At 33.5% G+C, this 23,007-nt stretch overlaps 1 protein-coding gene across 1 annotated transcript; it reads left to right on the forward strand.

Annotated features, from left to right (window-relative positions):
- The first annotated feature begins 48 nt into the window (after positions 1–48).
- Positions 49–16,471, forward strand: LOC117330373 (isocitrate dehydrogenase [NAD] subunit gamma, mitochondrial-like). Its single transcript, XM_033888607.1, is given in 15 exon segments — positions 49–156; positions 2,580–2,642; positions 2,910–3,004; positions 3,645–3,760; positions 4,289–4,346; positions 4,661–4,793; positions 5,441–5,574; positions 6,115–6,217; positions 6,814–6,960; positions 7,403–7,497; positions 7,826–7,868; positions 7,870–7,887; positions 8,552–8,640; positions 15,616–15,658; positions 15,876–16,471. Coding segments are annotated over 14 exon segments (1,185 nt in total). The 5' UTR covers positions 49–78; the 3' UTR covers positions 15,629–15,658; positions 15,876–16,471.
- Positions 16,472–23,007: the final 6,536 nt, after the last annotated feature.

Genomic DNA, 23,007 nt, shown 5'->3' on the forward strand with positions numbered 1-23,007 from the left:
CAATAGACTCTTCAATCTGTAGACAGTAGAGCGCTATTGCGATGAAACTTTCAGATGATCTAGACAAGTTACAGCACAATGGCCGCGACCATGCATCGTCTGCGAGCTGGAAGGTTGTCAGGTCTTTTGAGTTCTTTCGTCAAGGATTCTCAGAGAGTAAGATTTATATGCTTACCTATTGACAGAAAAAGAATATATCTATCGTTTTGACTAATAAGAAGAACTACTTAGCTTTCCTTCCTTATATCATATGATAGTTTTGCGATGACATTGAATACAGTATAATTTTATCGTCACCAGTTTTGACGAACATCATTATTCTCTAGACTATTATCTTTGTTACCTTTGTATGACGTCTGTAGTAATACTATTTATTCAAGTAAAGCATACACAGTACAATAGTATCACATATATGTTATACAATATTTACATCATTTCATCATAGTACAGATGTTCTGTAATTAAATCAGCATTACTACCAGCTGAATATAACTACATTTTGTACTACATGCAGAGTGTCTTTTGAATCTAGCTGGCGTTAGATGTCATAGTTTTATCATTACTAAAGCAACCAAAAATACAAAATTCTCTCTTATGTACATACATTATATCCCAGTGCATGACACATAATCATCTATCCAGTGGATAATCCACTGACAGTGACAGTTAGTATAGTCATTGTCACAAAGAAGAAGAAGACATTTTGACTTATGTGCATCAAAATGTCATTTTGATGATATGGTGCTAGGACCTGATGAAAGTCAGACTTCCTTTTTGTTCGGTTTGGTTTAGTATATTGTTTAATATGAATTAGGAGCTACCATCAGCCAAGGTCATTTAAGAACAGCCTCCCCTGTGTGTGAATGCATTCATGTGGTAGTTATAGCATGCATGTGTTTTGGGAATGCTACCGTACACTATGTCTGTGTTTATCTTCTGGTGATAAGTCAGAAACTGATGCCAACATATATAGTGCTACGTACATCACTGAAGCATACTACTTAAAACACCCAGACATATATATATACCCCACCCGTTCACATTATACTGACAACAGGTGAACCAGCTGTCATCCCTGCACTCCCAAAAATGAGGAGCATTAAGCAGGAGAAGCAAGTACAAACTATCATATTTATCAACATTGGTGTACATGTATGTCTCTGCCAGGGGACATAACCCAAATTTAAAGTCTTCCTCAAAATGCAAGCTCACAGGGGCGAATGCTTGACTAAAAGCCAAAAGTGATGAAGTGCAAAAGGAGGCAAAAGGATGAACAAAGTTGGTAGAAACAAGAGAAAAGTCAGATAATTAGATCCCAAATTTAGTTCCATGTTTCTTGCAATGGGTGCAGCAGGTAAAATTTCTATGCCCTAACTGCAGGGGAGGCTATCTTTTAGCTGGCCTACCAAACATTTCTCTAAAGTATTTAAGGCCTAATCATAAAACTGTAACCATGAACTGCATGCTGATTGAAGAAACACACAGGACAGGCATAAATATCTTAACAACAATAATGTACATGTATATGATAATGGGTATATTTACATGTCATGTACATCCTGTTGTAGTGGAGTTTGCATGGTGCTGTGTTAGAAGTGAAAGCAACCCATCTGCAGCTTAATAGATTCTCTAGACTTACATATTTACATTTACTGACTAATATCTACCAGGATCAGCAGTATTAACAGTTGCCCAGAAAACCTTTGGTATCAGAAATTTAGTAGTCAATACAGATGGTAGTTGCTGACTTGCTACTCCTGCTTTGCACTCAGCATTTTTGGGAGAGGGATGACTGGCTGGTCCCTATGTCAGTATAATGTGACTTGGTGGGGTGTCCTCCAGTATGCTTCAGTGAGGTTGCACTATAAAGTCAGCATCAGGTCAGGAGACAAACATGGATAACAACCATACAATGTATGTCAGAAATTGTGATCATCCATCTGTCGTCCAGAGCTACGTTTTCGCAGTTATAAAGTGTGATTATACAGGTACATTGTACATGTACAAGATTGTAATCAAATTGACAGGTCTTTTGGCTACACAATATTCTTATGTTCATTTAGGTAATAGTGTACAAGTCAGTTTGGCTACACTTTATATAAAGCCTGATAATTGATGTGAGTTGGTCCCAACCTTGTCAACAATTAGAACTGATCTGCTACAGCATATCCAGGTGGTTTCTTCACCTGCTGCTTGAAAATGTAACTCTCTCTTTGTCAAACACTTTCAAATTATTCCAGTCAATGGCATGGTTGTGTTGTGTGGCATGATCTGTGATTGTCATGAAATTTGAAGATCGACTATTACTCCAGATCTCCCAGTTTCTTAATGAAACTAAATAATGTGTTGCTTGTACAACACTGTGCTACAATAAATTAAACTTAACTTTGTAAATGGAAGTCAAAGATGAAGGGATTTTTCGTGGGACTTGAGATGATTCTTACAGCTTATTATGATTCTTACAGCTTAATCTTTTAAAAATCAAGAGGTCATTCCTCATACTAAAAGTCCCATGCCAGTGATGTCACTTTGCACTGTTTTCAGCTTATAACCATTGATCATTTATTTAACTTTTTTAGGTTGTAAAACCTTGTGCTGCAGTTCAGACAAAGACATGTCACAAACGAGATTACACTGGTGAGGTAAGTTATCGGGATAAATTGCATCATGTTTCAGTTTAATAATTTAATATGAAAAAGGAATCTTATGTCACATATTTTATACTCATATGACAAATATGTACATATTGAGAGCATTTGAAGTGTAAACTTAAGAATAAAACCACTTTATGGTTGTCAGTGATGTATACAGCTTTAAATACTAGATTTTCAGAATGAGCGAGAAATATGTATTTCAATATAAAAAAAAAAAATTAAACCTAATGATATTTTATTTCTTAACCATTGTAGAACCTGGCCAAATATGGAGGAAGAAATATGGTGACAGCTTTGACTGGAGATGGTGTTGGACCAGAGCTCCTTTCTCATGTCCAGGAGATATTCAGGTACTGCATCACTTGTATATGTTTAAATATGTATGTCAAGGAGATGTTCAGGTATTGTATGTTCATCAGTGGCATACATATAACTACCACGTATGCTTGCATGCAAAAACATCCAGATTTTTTTCTGAAAAAAAAAAAAAAAAATGAGTAAAAGTAAAAAAATGAGATAGAAAGACAGGGATAAAAGTCTATAAAGCATCCATATAATTTTCTACTAACTAGCCACTGTTCACTAGTACCGTATTTGACATAATGTACAAACCATGTACAGGGAAAAGTTTCCATCTGAAATTTATGTGGCAAAAAATAACCATTTCTTTTCATTTACATATATGTAGCAAAATTTTAATTTAATACACCCATCCTCTAAATCTTTTCTTGAAAAAAGATGAGGGTGCACTTAAAGGGGCAGATGCGCTTATTAGGTCGAACACAGTATATGTTTAATAATTCAACATATTACCCTTATTATTTTTTTCATATAAAGAATGGAAGATTGTTCATGATCATATTAAATTAGAATCGTGTTACTCGTAAAAAAAAAAAATCAGATACAACTCACTTTATTACATTCTGAAGGAACTGTTATTTTAAGGGAATGCTGTATTTCAAATAATTTTTGTTTTACTTTTCTCTAAAGGTATGCTGGAGCTCCAGTTGACTTTGAGCAAATAGAAATCAATGCAAGCTCATCCGATCCAGATTTCTTAAAGAAAGCTATGTTGTCAGTGCAGAGGAATGGAGTAGCCCTGAAAGGTGACAATGGATTTTACCTTTTCTGGTTAACGTTACCTTGTTCATACCAGCTCTATTTCCCTTTATATGGATCTAGATTAGCATTAGAAGTGTATCCTTTAACAAAAATTCCTCTAACTTGTTAAATACCAAATATTTACCCAGTTTTATTAATCCCAATCTGGATATCATTGTGTTGAAATATACATGCTTTGCTGTAGAAGTTTATTATACAGGACGAGGTCTGTGACTTGAGTTCTAATGTATTTTTATGTAAAAGATATTTTCCTTACCAAAAATTAAAATAATATATTATACATGTTATATATATATAAAGCCATGTGCTCATAGATATTAATAAATTTGTTACCTGGCTATCATTTAGGAATCGGTCAAGTGTACATTCTTTATATATTTTTCCTATGTCTAATAATATTACTTAATGATAAAATCAGACCATGTTTATAATGACAACAAATATCAATTTCATAGAACAACAATAATCATTCTGTCAAGTACTGAATTGTATTGGTTTGATTAACATTGCAGGGAACATTGAAACAAAATTTGATGACCCGAGTTTCAGGTCTATGAATGTTGATCTAAGGTGAGACAAATCATGCAAATATTTGGATAAAACTGATCCTAAATTGTTAATATTTAACATTTCTATTCTAAAGTTCAAAAAGTTTGGTTTGATTAGTATTGCTGAACATCCTATCAAGGTCATTTAAGGACGGATTCAAAAAGTATTTGTTCTGTAATTAGAAATGTGTAAATATATACTTTTAAATTAATACATGTAGTGTAATCTATGTTATGTGCATTCTTATTTACATTGTAGTGGAAGGTAAGGTTGCAGTTTGTACATACGTATGTTACTATCTATCTAATGTAGACATTCTTTATTTTCTAATAAAGGGTACAGTTACAGCTGTTTGCCAGTGTTGTATGGTGCAGGTCTCTGCCTGGTGTACCCACCAGACATAAGGATATAGACATAATACTCATCAGGGAAAACACAGAGGGGGAATACTCCAACCTGGAGCATGAGGTATGTATGCATATGTTAAATATTTTACAGTTGCGTAAAACAGCTAACCCAACACGCAGGTTCTTTCGATTGTTTGATTATTAAAAAAATATTAAAAATTATTAAAAAAAATTGTACCATCGAAAGAACCATCCTGTTGGGCTCGCTGTATTGTGCAATATTACTTGGATTTTTGGTGATACCTTTTGTATACATCTGTATCCATGGCTGGTTCACCTGGATTTCTACAATTCACTACCTTCCGGGAAGTTGTGTTTCCACATCCCCCCACACCCCCATACCCACTGTATTTATTTTACAATTATTACACTATAATCACTTTTAAGTTAGAATTTTGAAGTCAATGATATAATTTACAATCTACTATGTATATGAATGAATTATTTAATATTGCTATTGTGTTCTCATTAAGTTTTGAGACAGGTGGTCAATTTTATAAATAGCTTGATTAAAATGTATACATGGTTTAATATTAGCCTAATGATATATAGATTCTGTGAAAATAATTCAAAATTAAGGCATAGCATGCTGTTATTCCTGGCAAGTTGGCAAAAGGCTTTTGATGAGAATATGACTGGGATTTAGAGGCGTTCAGTCTGCATCCATGAATTGTTTTAATTCATAGCACTAATTATTTCATGTTTTAGAATGTCCCCGGAGTTGTGGAAAGTTTAAAAATAATAACTGCAGAAAAATCCACAAGAATAGCCAAATATGCATTTGATTATGCTCAACAGAAGGGAAGGAAGAAGGTGACAGCTATACACAAAGCCAATATAATGTAAGTTTTACTTGTAAGTGAACTATGAGGTGTATACTCAGTTAACTCTTGTAAATAAGATACTTTTAGTAATTCATCTATGTTAACCATCTTCAAAGACATATGGATATTATTTTGACATTACAGTACTATACAAAACATTGGGTTAATATTACAGTCAAACCTGTCATATGTGACCTCCCAAGGGAGGCAATATAAAAAGTCACAAATGACAGGTTTAGGTGACTAGTAACAGTAAATAGCTGTGCAAAAGTTATGAGTAATTGAAATGATTTTGGAAACTTGTAAAAAATGTTTCAATATTAAAACATCTCTACAGTATGAATGTATGCTATGTCAAATGGATCCCTCCTCCATGAGGGAAGCTAATTGTATGTTTTTTTGAGGAATAAAGTTATTTGAACATGAAAAAAAAGATATAGATAAGTTTCATTTTTTAAAGGTTATAATAAAATATACTGATGGATTTGGAATAATGACATAGGCGAATAGTTTTTCCATATTTTGTTGAATAATTTGTATTCATATTGTGTTGAACAGGAAGTTGGGTGATGGGCTGTTCCTAGAAAGTTGTCGCCAAGTTGCCTGTCTGTACCCTGATATTGAGTTCAATGACATGATTGTTGACAATGCCAGCATGCAGGTAATTATCTTATTTGATTGTTATTAATGGTTATAAAAACAAATGTATACATATATTTTGTAAGTAGAGATTCCCTATGAAAAGTCTCTTTCTCATAACATTAGATATCACAGGCTTGTTGCTTTTTATGATAAACGTTGATGATGTCATTGTGATTGTTATTTAGTTCAAAGTAACTTGTGTATTTGTAGTAACAGCAAACACCTGTTGTGCAGACTTCGCAAGCAAAAGTAGAAGAATGTCATGATTTTATTGTAAAAGACAAATCAAGCCAATTAATTAAAAACGAAGACAAAACAAATATTGTTAAACAGTAGTTCAAATAATTGTGCTAAAATTCATTTCATAACTGGTAAAAGAATTTAAAAATTGTTTTTATTGATATCATTTATGCAGCAAGCTTTCAACAAGCTGACATGGATTGACAGTATCATATGACAGAAGATTAAATAAAGAAATTTGAAGAAAAGTGTTCTTTTTGTGCTGTTGTCAGAAATACACTTAGCAGTTAATACCAGAGCATAGCAATTTGAATTCTATCTTTAGATGGTGTCCAGAGCATATCAGTTGTCACATGATTTGTATTTTATCTTTAGATGGTGTCCCGGCCCCAGCAGTTTGATGTGCTCTTGATGCCTAACCTATACGGAAACATCCTAAGTAACATCGCAGCAGGCTTGGTAGGCGGCCCTGGGGTTGTGCCTGGTGTCAATATTGGGCAGGATTTTGCTGTGTTTGAAATGGTAAGGTCAAGAAAGATCTGGTAAATGACATAGTCTTTAGCTAACCTTGTAGGAAGAACAAGTAAGGGTTTTGTAGTATTGTGATATCTTTAATTTTCCATCAGAAAAAAAAAATTGAGTGACTTTTTCTTCTGAATTGCTTTATAAAACTTCATTGGGCCAAATAGGAATAGCTTGGCCAGATTTGCCCACTGGAGCAACTGATGGTTGATTGGTTTAACTTTATTCTTTTGGTCTGCAGTTCTAGTCAACGTTGCATGTATGACTGGAACTCTCAATTCATTTACTAATATCATGCTATATTTTCAAGTAGCTTGCTTGAAACAGGTCCACCTTTACAAATAAATGATAATGCTTAAAACAATGAACATTCATCAAATAAAAACAATGTTCAGTTTAGGGATATTATATATTATGAACAATATATTTTGATCTACTGCAGGGCACAAGAAGTTCTGGCCGATCTCTGAAAGGCAAAAATGTAGCTAATCCAACTGGCATGCTGCTTGCAAGCTGCGATATGCTGGACTATTTAGGGTAAGGTGTTTATTTGTTCATCAGTTTTTTATAAAAATAAATACATGTATATGCCATGCTGTTTTTTTGGCCAATCTTGGGTAATTTTCACACCATATGTCTTACTGATTTTAATAGATACTCACTTTAGAACTAATTTCAGATTAAGATATCTTTGATACTTTTAAGTACATGACATTGTATTAAAATTGTCAAAATTGTATAGAATAACGATCAGATTCCATATTAATATGTTTTTAATGTAATATTAAAAATTATCTGTATGAGATTGAAATAAGTTTGCCATAGAATTTTATTTTGTTTTGTAATTAAAGTTTTTGTATTGCAGACACCGTAAACATGCTGAAATGATAAGGGACTCTGTGATGACAGGTCATGAATGAAAATAAGGTAGTAAACTCGATTATATTAAGTTCCTTTTGCATTGACACACTCACAATACATTGCTTATATAAATAGATAACAACATAGAAATACCTGGTATTGCAATTAATAAGTGGCACCTATCACTATTATATAGCGAAAGTATCAAAAACACAATGCCTAAAAAATCTCCACAGCATCTGAAGAAATTATATTGATAACAATTACAGTTTTATGAAAAGATACTAATGCATTTTAGTTAAATATTTGTATTTGAAAAAAATAATGGGCTATAAACACCTAGATCAATTAAATTATTTTGGTTTCTGAATGTATAAAATAATGTAGTCGCATCTCTTTTTCGAGGAGTGTTCTGAGATTGAGTTCCAATGAGAGGCTGTCTGCCTGTCCAAAAGTATTGATGTTAAGAAATTGATTTTGATATTTGAAATTTCAGAGATAAACAATAGGATAATATTAATAAATTCTACATGGTTATGTTTTATATTCTATAGATATTAACAAATGATATATTGATTTTAATTACTAAAGAACATTATCAAAATAAAAAGATTTGCAATTAAATAATCATGATTGATTTACAAAACATTGTGTAGACATGTTCATAATAATGTAAGATCATGTTCAAACGAAATTGAATATTGATAAACCTGTTTATTTTCCTTCGTAGGTCCACACACCAGATCTGGGAGGCCAGGCAACTACTCTGGACTTAGTGCACGCAGTCATTGATGATCTCAAACCTAAAACTCAGAGCTGGTAAGGTTTTATCTTAATATCACAGATTGTTTTTTGTTTCATTTTGATGTTGTGAGAAAGTTTTAATTTATTTCTTTTATTGTTTTTGTGATACACATGTACATCTCAGCAATATCTTCAAATTAAATCCTTCACTTTGTTACTCTCTACAATCTTGTTACATCAAGTGTAGCCAGAAGTCCTGTTGAATTGATAAGAAATCCATAAACTTTACAACTCTATGTATGTCCACTTCACTGATCATTTGTCTGCCAATAAACTGGGTATGATATACAAAAGTCTATTCATAAAACATACTCAGCAACCTGAATATGGAAACATTGCAGAATATTCTGATGACATTTGATCTAATATATAGCTGCATGTACCGTGATTTCATGTGTATTGCCCAGCCATTAGATTGCCTGCATAAGCTGAAATAATGGTTTTATAATTTAAAGTCTGGTGCATTGCTGGCTGGTTATCTGTTAGGTAATGGAGTACAAGTTCTCATTATCGTGGGAAACCTCCACAGTATGTGTTACATTAATTGTAAGCTCAAACAGTTGACCTGTATTGACCTGTATTGCCCTGTCACATGGAAAGTGTTAACAAATGTATCTCTAGATATGCTTGTTAGTTGTTTTTACTTGATACATAGATACATAGATTTTTTCTGACAGCATACATAAAATATGTACAGGATTTACATCCTTTGATTGTCAGCTCGTAATAAAGTTATTGAAATAATAACTAATTGTTCTGACAGTTCACAGCTTGATTTTCTCTTTGAAACAGTACTTTTGTGGCTGATTTTTCCAATGTTCATCAAGTTTATATATAAATTGTTTAATTGATATGACATTTACAACATCAAATGGGAGACTATTCCACATATCCATAATTCTCTGCGTGAATGAATATTTTCTTATATTTAATCTTGAGAATCCTTTATGTATTTTAAAGTTATGTCCGCGAGTGATTGGCCCTACATTTAAGGAAAACAATTTTGTGACTTCCCCGTCATATTTTCCCCCGAGATGATTATGCTAACGTTGGTAGTGACAGTTTTTGTAGACATTCATAATATGACAGATTAGACAGACCAGGAACTTGTTTTGTTGCTCAACATGATACTTGATATGTCCATGCACAGTAAAATTTACCATTCGTATTTCGGATGTGAATGGCATTGTCTGTACCTGATATTACACCAGAGAAACAAATAAGTAAATCTAGATTTGAAATGTATCTTAATATGCATTAAGTTTTCATGTTTCTAGGAAAAGTTTTTGTCAAATATGCCACTTCATCAGATAGCCAACAGAAGGCATTTTAATGTTTTATAGCCCGTGGGAAATACACAGGAAATTACTGTATATATCACATTGGTAAGGTATGGTTAATGGTCACCAGAATATTGCTTTTCATACAGTGTCAGACCTACTACATTACACATACACAACATGTAGCTTGTTCTAGAATGGAGTGAAGGATTTGTTTTGAATCAGATTAGCTACTGTAGAAGTATTGTCTTCATGTCCAGATTTGTCCAGATTCAAACTGAACTTTACAAATGAGCATTACATGTATATGTATTCTAAACTTTAAAAAATATCTTCTTTCAAAAAATCAATATTAGTGATTTAAACCTAGCTACTGTCCAGCTAAAATATCTATAATGAATATGAATTGCAAATATTGTGTGATTTAAAAAAAAAAAAATGATTTAAAAATGCAATTTGTTTTAAAAATATTATTTAACTAAATGCATACATGTACTTGCTTGTGACTTAGAAGAGAAAATAGTTAGTTTGGTTCCTAACATTTCTTGAAAGTATTTTGGTTTTCACAACGATATTTATTTATTTGTTGGATATAATGCATTCTTGATTTCCAATGAACCCTGTCTAAACCAAACACAAAGATAAACCTTTATACTTGTTTGTGATTGTTTTCAGATAACAAAGATTGAATATTCATGGAGATATATATAGAGAGAGATAAAAGGTCTTGGTATAAGCATTAAGCCAAACTATATAGTGTAGAGGTTAGACTGTAAAGACAGGGTCCATTGTAACAAAGCAGAGTCTATATCTACACACACACAGTTTGATGTATTCTGTCTCCCATAAATAAGATGTATTTGTTTTGTTTTGTTGTAATTTTCACCATTTTGTTTACACCAGACTAAGAAAAGACTGGCTGTAGAAGGGTTTTGCACCAGCTTTAGTACTTTGAAGATTTAAGCATAAGAAACATTACTGTACTTAGTACAATAGGAATAACTATATACTCTCTGTTGGAGACTTTCATTTTAATGGTATTTGCAGTGTTTACGTATAATGTGAAGAACCAGTAAATTTGAATTAAAGCTGAACTTTCAAGTCTAATATCCCATAAATTAAATGTTATACACTGTTATGGTATATAAAAACAGGAAAAACCACTGCATGGAATCACATACCAAGTATTAAATTTTGATTAGGATTTTTTTTTATTTCTTTTGTTCATTTATTATTTTTAGGAGCTTCACTGTTGCCAAAAATGTATACACTAACAGATAGAGGAGATTTCACTATGGTATGCTTTTAGCAGACGTTAGAGCATGTAGTTAGATATGCACATAATCACTGCAGCTTCTTCCTGCCAAAGTAACCCAGAGTCATTTAACCAACAATGAACACGTGTGTCATTCTTCTGAATAGATGTAGAACCTTACTATAAGTCTTCGTCTTTAAATGAAGGAAACAATCTCTTTCATAAGAAATCTATTTATTTACCTATGATTAAATCAGTATGAAAATTATTGAGATGTTAATATTTATAAAAAATATATTACAATTGTTAACATACATACAGCACAGGGACAGTTCAAAATATCCCTTAATACCTTTAACATTAGTTTTTTTGTTTAACTAGAAAAAAAAAGTTTAAAAAAAGTATGTTATGGTATTGTATACTTGAGATTATACAAAAAATAATATAATATATAGACTGTAATTTGTCCTGGCCAACACATCTGGAAGAGACTGTACATTCAAGAATCTTCTAGGTATAACAATCTACAAATGTACACCAATTCAAAGGAGCTTCTCAAATTGGCTTTATGGTGGCTCATGAGGCAAAGATTGCTTTCCACTAACATTAAACTCTCGATTTGTATATTGGATACTCATGGTGTTTTGTTCCTGTTGTTCATATATCAAATTGTGTTTGGTGTGTTTTACTCGGCATATATATGCAGGCCACGGTAAATAATACATTAGAATTAAACACCCCAGTAGGTGAGGGATAACCCATATCATAACACTAACCTGACCTTTTCTGTTTTCTGATACACTTAAGTGCAACCGTCTTTTGGAAGGTTACAATATATTATGATTACTTGTTGTCGAAGATGATTTTTTTAGCATAGGTGGCAAAGTATTGAAAATATTTACAGTTTTTTGTACCTGTCAAAAAATGCTCTGGATATTGTATTATCATTTCTGCACAGCAAGTTTGAGTAAAATGTGGCCATGATCTGCACCACGCTAAATTTCTTATCTAACTTTAACGTTAGATTACTAATGTTTAGTCAAAAATCATACTGGTTGATCAATCTTTGTCTTAACAAACTTTATGCATCTATTTCTTTAAACACTTACCTTTGATGTTTCATATCAGAATACAATATAAAAGGATCAGTAACGATATTGGGGCTATTATACGGTTGTTTACGATGCGTTTGTTTTAAGACCAAACAGATAAAACAGACATATTCTTCTGTAATTATTTGTAGAAAGAATTATCAATGATTCTTTGAAATGGTTAAAAGGTTGTGGCTACGATGCAAAATAAGCCACTCCAGAGTGCTGAATAAACTTTCAGCTGGCAATTTATTTGATTAATTATTGCAATTTCAGAACAAAGTATTTCATCAAAAGATTTTTGTGGTGTAAGTCATTTGCCTGTCGTTTTTGATATGGGCCTTAATTGTGACGGCCTTAATTGTGACGTGTAATTTCATTGTGTTTTTGATTCAGTGTGGGAATGAAGGTAGGAGCTTTGTAATAAGTTATCAGATGAAACCCAAGTACAGTCGTGTCGAGTCTTATAAATGTAATTGTGAATAGAGACACGTTGGCATGTAAGTTTGTTTTGATATGACCCTGAGTGAGATTATATTGAACCTGAACAATTTCGTATTCTGCAGATTTTATTCGTTTCTCTCTTATTTAAGAAGTTTTCTAATATCATGCCAAATGTTTGGTATTAAACAGATCCCTTAACAATCTTATGATATCTCGACCCGAATGTAAGAGTCTAGCTTGGTCAGGGCCGTTCAAGTGCTTGCAAGCCAGACTTATATGATGAGGGTTGAAATACATTGTATCCATATCCACAAAACAGATCCATATTTGTTTGTTTTTCTCGGATACTTACAAAGAAATATATTCACTAGTGAAAAATATCACTTTTGCGGAGGGAATAATTTTCGATATTTCATGGGTAAAAATGTAATAAATTTGATTAATCGGCAAAAACAATGTTTAAAGCTAGAGATGACAATTACAATTACATATATGCAGATGCTTTGCTACGTACGCCAGTCGAAAATGCTTCACATTGCTGATTATTTCCTCCTTTATATGATGTAATATACGTGTAATCCGGGTTGATTGTAAATAATGTTGTTCTGATAAGTGACATTGCATTTTAATACAGTTTTCTTTTTTGTTTACATTACACAGGTAGCAGAAATAATGGTAATTTACTTTTATGTCCGGTGTTGGATCATTAAATATAGCAACATACAAAATAATCCCTAATACTGTTCTACAATATAACATATTAGTTCATATATTTGTATTACCTAACTACCGTATGTAACATTGTTTTGTAGTTTGGTAGTAACTAACAACTTATAGCGTAGTGGATGATCTGATATGGGTGTTTCCCCCTACTTTCTTGACCACAGACGAGTCCTAGAAGGACAAAACGGCTGTATGGTGCAATTTTATAATTACTTTGCATATGATTAATATATTATTCATATTCAAAGTTGCTATTCACTTGTGTGAACTTTGTTATATCCTTCGTGGACCCTCTGGCACACCTCTACTTGTTTTTTTCAGTGGTAGTAGCTTCAGATGTTATTGGATCCGCCTCGAGTCTTACCACACTTGTCATGCTGTAATTGTTTGCCATGTATTAAGATGAATTATTTTTTGATAGAAAGGTAGCCCAGGAAATCTAAGATATGCCTTTGATCTCATGGAATCTGAAAATACACATGTATCATTGACCTCACGAAATCTAAAAAATAAACAAATGGAATTAGGAACACGACTTCATGGCGTATGGCATTATTTCTATTCGTAATATTTTGTTAAATGTAGACCTTAGGGTATCAGCTCACCCACTCGTTATTAAAAACGTCTTTAGTGATAAAACTATACTAGATTGGTTTTATTCTATATTGATAAGTCGACTGTAAGTTATTGTTACTTCACAACGTAATATTGATGATAAGTTATTTCATCAAATGGACTTATTTATGAAAAGTGCGCTTAGTCAGGGCTGCATGCTTTTTATAAAACTGCGACGAAGTAACGCTCTCATCGGCTTGCGACAGTCATTAGAATTTAGATATTAAAAATGCACCAAATTAAAGCGACTATACCTGTAAATTTCATATCCATTAATCGGTGTTTTTTTTCTTATGGACATTGAAATGGTTTGGAAGAAATAGGGATACCCGAGCCTACAGGTAAAATATATATATATATATATATATATCAATGATTACCTCGGCTGATGTTTGTAAAGAATTCTACACGGACAAAGCCGGAAGGAGTCACGTGGGTGCGAGCACAGCCGTCTGCTCTGGTTAGTATTGACAGGAAAAAAAATAAGACCCTACTCTTATCGGATTGGAAGAGTAGGGGCTGATAATTTGTTCTGTAAATACTAACAAGAAGCAGACGCCTGAACTGCGAGTGACGAGTCGGTGCAGCGTTCTGCTTACGATAGGTAACCAATCTGATTAAAATTAGACTTGTAATTTCCGTTCCTCTGCGATACACTTCAATACTTGTTTTGCAGTGCATCGTAGAGGAGCGAAAATTACAAGTCTAATTTTAATTAGATTGGAGAGGTAACAAACAGTGTATGCATTCTTGTAGGACCTACTGTATTGTAATGTCATTGTTTAGCACTGATTAAGGTATTAAAAAAAGAAAACGAAAACGGTTGTGAAAACTTTAAATTTTCGTAACTAAGTAAAATTCTTAGTGATATGAAATATGTTTTAAATATATTACACCTGTTAACATTTTACAGTTATAGTCGCTTTAAATGTTTCATTGAAACAAAAGATGGACATGTTTATTCTTACTTCCGACAATTTTGTTTTAAAATTCTATATTGATGCGCATTGTAACGGTATGATTTAAAGCATATGAATATAGTTTATTTTAATAATACTACACAGACTTAAAGGGTTGCAATGTTGTTTGTAGAAAAACATTAAATTAAGATAAATGGTTTAAGTAAATAAATGCACAACCGCCATTATATAACGACCAATGTCTCAATGATAACAGTTAATATCCTAATGTTTTATATATGTGCGTTAAATGTTCCTATATTAACAATATCGAGGATTATATTAGCACAGTTTTGGACATTATGTATCATTTGTACGATAAGTAATATAATTTTCCATCAGTGTTAAAAATAATTTGCAAAGTTATTCCAATTGTGTACGGAGGTGCATCTTATATTTTCAATTCATATTTCGTTTTAATACATTTTCTATAAATTTAGCGTACGCTTTATTACATCATGTAACCTTTGATCTCGTTTCTCTGATACTGTGATCAATTCATAAAGCTATACAGATGTTTTGATGTATATACATTATAGCTAAAAAGTCCATGACAGTAGCTGTCGACATGAGAGCTATCCATATATTAATTCGTATTACATTTGTTTAAATATTTTTTTCAGGATTGAGAAGTAGGTGATCTAATTCTCGTTGGACAACATTAAGGTCAGTTCCATCACTAACATTAAACATTTGTGTTTTGTGAATGTATATTCTAATTCGTGTCTTATCAAACTACAATCTTACACATCCTATCATTATGGGTATTGTAATTATAAGTATGCCAATGCTGTGTAAATGAATATAAATCCCATTATGAGATTTTCAATGAATCGTTGTTAGAGTTGAAGTCCCATCTGACTCGTTTTGTTTGTTTCTTCAGAATCTCTGCAGTACAGTTAAGATGTTACCATCTGGACAAGATTATTGCTACTGAAACCATGGATTACACAGACTTCGTTTCGGCAGAGAAATAATTGACAAGTCATAAACATCATATGATATATGTACTTTATATTAGAATAGACAGTGTTATTAAACCATTGCCTCTCGTTATAGGTGCAATATAATAAGTGTTCCTTGTGAATGACACGTGGTGTATATGTCGTGCTACAGTTATGTAGTATTGTTATGTATATTGACTGAACGCAATATTGCATATAATAGATTAATTAATAACCGTATCGTGAGTAGTAATTTGGTTATATACCTATATAGAAATAAATACAGACAGTCTACTGAAATCCAAATTCAATTAGGATATTTCTGTCATAGTTAACGTTCACTCAAAGTTAAAGTGATATCTGAACCTTTTATAGACTAAGATGAAAATTAAAAATATGTATTATTGTGATCATCGCAAGTAGTGTCCAATGTAATTATTTGGATTGGAATGTTCCTTCGTTAGTTTTAAACGTTCTGTATATTTTAAATTGTACTTGTATATTTATTGCTATTAAAAACTTTAATTATGTGCAATATTCTTTTCTATTCTTTTGATCTCTATATACAAAAATGTACAGTTTTAAATATAAAATTGATTTAATGTAAAAAAGAAGCCCGGCTTATGAGGAAAAGGATCTGGGGAATGACGCACCAGAAATTTTTTTCTTTTACATAACAACTTAAACATATTTCTTATCTTACCAGAGAATAGCATACACAAATAAAAAAAGAATATTCATGTTGATTTTTGATATTCTGTTTCGTTCAGTAATCCAGAGACCTATATTTCTCTGAATTTATCGCTGTAGGCGGAACAGTTTTCAGAATTTTCGCACTGCTATGATAAGTAAGTGGTATGTCGGGTTAAAGTGTCAGAAATTTGAATATTTTTGAGTGTTGAGTGGTGGAAGTATCTCAATTAGCTGTGGACACCGGTACCGTGACTGCATTAACTTAAGAAGACGTACATATCAGCTGGAATCAGATGATACTGTGTAAGATAAAAACGATAGCTACTGATTAAAATATAGGCCATTAATACCGAATATTGATTTACTTTGTCGATGACTACATTTGATCATGTTTGGATGGAAAGAAGTAAACAACCTAGTGAGTTTGGTTTGTGTTGCGCTACCTTATATTAAAAGTTTTGTGTTTTTCTATAAGAGTTATCTCCCCTAGAAAACCAAACCTATATTGTTAATGACGCTTCGTTGTGAAATACACAACCTATATATATACACATGCACCCCGATATACAGTTAATGTACACACACACACCCGAGAAGGAATAAAGTCGGGTATCTTACTGTTGGTAAGTGTGTTCATTAATTATGTTTACTGTTATTTATATTTTAGGTAAACTAATAATGATCAGTAGTAATGTTAGTAGCAGAATCACAGGTTTATAAAGTAATAACATATAAGAGTACATGTATATAAGGTACCAGAGGTATCAGACAATGGCTTGTTACGTACGATTTCAATATATAGGACCTATATATAACACGAATACTTTCATGATAATACTTGGCAATGGAATGGAAAATATCACACACCGGAAAACCACACTAGAATATTTCACATTATCAATGTGGAAACAGCACATAATGGCATATATTAATTATAGGTTAAAATAATTTAGTAAGTCATATGAATATAATTAACGTAATTATCGACAAAGAAGTATTTGTAGTAAATATTAGATTAATCTGGATACAAGCTGTAAGTCTGTTGGATTATTTCGCAGGTGAAGTATACTCGTTCCTCGGGCCATAGGGCCAGAGGAAACTCGGGCTACTTGCTCCCTTGTCTTGGATATAAGCTAACTAACAGTAAACAAAAGTTTTAGCTGCTTAACCGATTTTACAGAATTCTTGTCTTTGGATTAGTACTTCTGGTTTTCATTGGAACTTTTCGATGTACATATATATTTTATTTATGCCTTGTTATGGTGTCGGAAAACAGCTAATGATTAGTTTTGTTTAATTTGAGAAGATTCATATTTCCTTTGATGACTTAGCGAAACCACGTTTCTTTCTTGTATATATCACATCTATAATAAGATGTTTTGAAGTGCAATATAACTAGTGGTTTTATTTCAAGGTGAATTAATAAAAGAGGTCGTGCAATGGCATTGAATATACAGAGAAAGCCAGGAACTGTTGGTAAATCCAGCGGCGACGCTAAACTTAAGAGGCAAGGTACTCCAAAGGTAGTTGTACCTCAACCGGAACAGGAGCGAGTACTTAATGATAATAAACATGAGATGGAGGGACGATGAAGGCGCTGTAATGAACAGAAAGGAATTGTCGTCTGCGTCAAGTGACATTAGAAAGTGGGCAAAACCGACGTGGCACGAAGGAACGCAAGGGGCGACAGCGACCGTAGCCTTTGATTCCAGCACTAAGAAGGTGCGTCTTTTTCGTAAGGTAAATGTTCTGGTCTGATAAACTTGTCTGAACCCCTGGGTACGTCGTGGCTTAAAAAAATATAAGCCTTCGATCCTTATCGCAAACATCAAACTGGCAAAAGAAGTGATAGCTGTCCTTTTGACTATCAGTTGCATTATTTAGAGATTATATGTTTAAAGTGTAGGGAAGATACGTGTATAGAGAGCAGAGCCCTTGGATTAAGAATATGCATATGACCAAATTAAATACAACATTATGGTGGAAAAATTATGTTTTGATATAGTTACTCGTCTTAAAACATTCATTTTGTAATTACCTTTATTCTGATTCGTCATTTTTCAGAATTACAAGGGACCTCCCGTGGCACACGTTGCGAACATTAGGAAAGCAGAATTGAACAAAAGGGGTATAAAGGACCTAGAACAGTGGGTAAAAGATCCCAATAATATCTATATTGGTCGTGACATGACTTGTTATGTTAAAGGTGCAATAGGAAGCAAATGGCATAATCCATTCAAGTCAAAAAAACTTGGGAGGGAAGAGTGTGTTAAGCTGTACGAGGAGCACGTCAGATCAAGTCCCTTACTCATGGCACAACTGGACGAACTAAAGGGGAAGTGTTTGGGATGTTGGTGTCACCCTCTCAGTTGTCACGGACATGTTCTTGTTAAGTTACTGACAGAGAAAATGGCAAATGAATTAAAATAATCTTACTATAACTATAATTTAACGACATCAGCAAAATTGTTGAATATAACAGATACCAGTCTGCTAGATATCTGAGTATAAGTCTGTAAGATGTTGGATATTGTTTGATACCAGTATTTGTTATACTTGCAGAATATTGTCTGTGGAGTATAGTATTGTGAGTCTTTGGTGCATGGTATTGTGAGGTGTTGTATCGTAAGATGTTGGAATGATGGATTGGGAGATATGGATTGTGAGGTGTTGTATCGTAAAATGTTGGATTGGGAGATATGGATTGTGATGTGTTGTATCGTAAGATGTTGGAATGTTGGATTGGGAGATATGGATTGTGAGGTGTTGTATCGTAAGATGTTGGAATGTTGGATTGGGAGATATGGATTGTGAGGTGTTGTATCGTAAGATGTTGGAATGTTGGATTGGGAGATATGGATTGTGAGGTGTTGTATCGTAAGATGTTGGAATGTTGGATTGGGAGATATGGATTGTGAAGTGTTGTATCGTAAGATGTTGGAATGTTGGATTGGGAGATATGGATTGTGAGATGTTGGATAGTGAATCAGATGATTAATGGCGGTCATATTGATGTGATTGATTTTTTTGTACTATTAATAAAACTTATTTCTACATGTATTTGAATGTATTATGTAATAATGGAAAAGTGTTCATTTTGAGTTAATGGAGCAATAAATCTATACATACTTTTATAAGGTATTTCATTGATACATATCTGCATTTGTCGTAAGGAACACAAAATATGAAGCATCAGCTTGCGTATGTGATTCGAGCCATTTTCAATGTGGCTTGCGTTTCTCTGAAAGCTGAGATCACGGACCATCCTGGATTGCCATGGTTGTGACCTTTAGGTAGCACTCCCTCATTACAATGACATTAACTAGCATGCGTCGTCTCTTTTTAGCTCATCTGGTCTGAAGGACCAAGGTGAGCTTAATCTAATAAAAATACAGATGCTAATTCTCAGTACGTTGCATGAACATTTAACGGCATCGCACAAGGGGTCACGTCAGGATGACATTTGTTACCCCAATATTTCATTTCAGGTCGAATTGTCAATTTCTCGATGTCATCGATCTAACCCATTGGTCACATCATGCATCTGAAACTACCATTTCGGTACAGCATGTATATAGCTATAATTGACTTCTTCTTAACCACTGATCAGAATTTAAAGTTTATCTCGGTATATTTCTGCATCGACAGGTATCTGTGTCAAGTCGACGGCCATCTTGTCACTGTCAATAGCCGACCAATGAAATCACGGTTTACAAAACTTGAATGGCAAGTAGCAATATGGCCGCCGACTTGACACTTATACCTGTCGATGAAGAAAACAACCATAGGGAGCACGAGAGAAATGAAGTGAAGCGTTAGACAAGTAAATAAGTTTGTTTTGACCTCATATTTGTTAACACCAAACCCTGTAATTGTAGACCGTCACGTTTTCTGTGTAGCGAATAGACATTTTCGTTTGAAAAAAAAATGTTCTCGGTCGTGTCCGACTAAAGGTTTGATTTCTTGGTGTCATGTTAAAGGTTACTATCTTAACTTTTAATTAAGACTATCGCCATTGAAACATCGTTTCTGGTAAAATTTTGACGACACTTTGAATGAAATTGACCCCTTTTTGCAGGACGGAGGAGTTCCAGACCTTTCTCTATATATTAGTCTATAGTCGGTCTTCGACTTATAAACGCGCTAAGCACCTATGATTGGCTTACCTATTTTACCAAACCATGTCTTTTACCAGTAACACAATTGGCTTATGTTTGGGACGTTATCTAAAGGTTAGTTGAGAATGTTAAAGTGATAAATGTAACTACAAAATACGACAAAACGTGAAAAATATAGAATTTTCTATTTTTTACGAGGGTGTTCGAACGATTTTCCGAGGATCTCGAACGAAAGCTGAAAACCTTTCTGTATATTTGATATCGAGGATTATTTTAACTCTGGTGCCTATGTTCAAACTAACACCAAACGGCGGTCGACGCGGGGACGAACTACATAGTTTAAACCTTTTCTATGGCGAATTGATTCCGTTTCGTCTTTGTCTTGTTTAGTGTTAGTTTGAACTCAGCACAATCCTGAAAATTATAGGCCAATAACATTACCCCGTGTCTGCTGTAATATCCTAGAGCACACTATAGTATCCAACAGTATGAGCCATGCTGACAACCATAACAACCTTTACCTACTCAAACACGGTTTTCGTAAATTAAGCACCACAGACTGTAGATGGTCGGAAGACAGTGCTGTTCTCATCATGGACTTGTCTAATGCGTTTGACAGAGTGAATCATTCTCTTCTCTGTCACAAGCTTAGATACTATGAAGTAAATGATAAGGTCAACACCCGGAAAGAAAGTTTACAGACGGAGAACAGTGTGTACTTGTGAGTGGTCAAAAATCTGAACCCTTCAAACTAACATCTAGGGTGGCTCAAGGCTCTGTCATCGGCCCATGCCTTTTCCATCACTATAAAAATGACATTCCCAATAAAACCAACTCTAGATCTACCGTTAGACTTTTTGTTGATACCATCATGTATTTGACAGTAAGTTCTAAGTCAGATTCAGATAGCCCACAGAAAGACCTAGACAAGTTGGCACACTGAGAAAGTCGTTGCGATATGTCATTTCATCCTTATAAATATTCCATCCTATCTATCCCAAACCATAAAAAACATTGCATTTCTCTTACAAACTTCATAAAAAGGAACTTAATCATGTAACAGAAGCACAATACTTGGGAGTAACTCTCCAATCAAATCGCAAGTGGGAAGCCCATTTTAGTAATATCTGTGCAAAAGCAAACTCAATCATGGGTTTTTAAGAAGAAATATCAAAACAGGTTCCAAAATAGTCCAAACGCAAGTAGCCTTCTTCTTAGTAAGACCAACCTTAGAGTATATTTGCTCTGCTTGGGATCTAAACTTGAAAATTGACATAAACAAGATTGAAATTGTTCAACGAAGAGCTGCCCGTTATGTCTCCAACAAATTTAGAAACGGCTCTAGTGTTGGAGATATGTTAACATCCTAGAGTTGCGCTCTTTAGCAAATAGAAGAAAAGACGCAACGCTGGCATCATTTTCAAAAATCAAGCATGACCTAATGACTGTAAAGAAAAGCTGTCTCATTCCACCGAACCGTTTCTCCCGAACTTCCTACTCTGATTCATATCAAATTACATCATGTAGAACACACATTATAACATTTCCATTCTTTTCCAGTGCAATCACTGCCTGGAATGCTTCATGACCACAAATTACTTCCGTTGATTCTCTATATTCAAATCTGCTATTCAGCAAGCATATCAGCAAACAAAAATTATTTTATTAATCTTAAACCAGTATTGTTTAGCTCTCCCATTTGCTAGTTATCTTCAATTTGTTGAAGTTGGGCAATATCCTATAGATAAAGTCATAGTGCTTACGTAAAACCTCCATCGAACGTGTTATAAAACCATGCGTTACAAAGTGTTGACGATATCCCGTTTATTTTGGACTGCTATCGATATCATTTTGTTAAGGTTGATTATTTTTCGTTTGAAATACAACATTCATGTATTAATTTATATATCTTTCGGCGTGTTTATAAATTTAGATTAAACGGGAGATAGGTTGGTTTTAATATATAGTGCGATGATGCCATTTATAGCCAAATTTCATAAAAAATCGTCGAGCGTGATCCCTTTATTCACGCATGATTTTAAATTTCTTTTTCACCTTTTTGCAAACAATCCTTTTTGGTGTAGATCTTTAATAGGCTATGTGTCGATATACAAATTGAACGAAAAACAACAGTAATATACACAAACTTACCCCGAAACGGGCCGTGGAGACGCCATTTTTGTGTTGCCGAGTCCATGCATTTGACGTAGGTTCCTACCCCTATATTTATTGTTTTAGTATTTTGATTTTTTTAGTTTAT

This window comes from Pecten maximus, chromosome 7 (genome assembly GCF_902652985.1).
Source record: "Pecten maximus chromosome 7, xPecMax1.1, whole genome shotgun sequence".
NCBI lineage: Eukaryota > Metazoa > Mollusca > Bivalvia > Pectinida > Pectinidae > Pecten > Pecten maximus.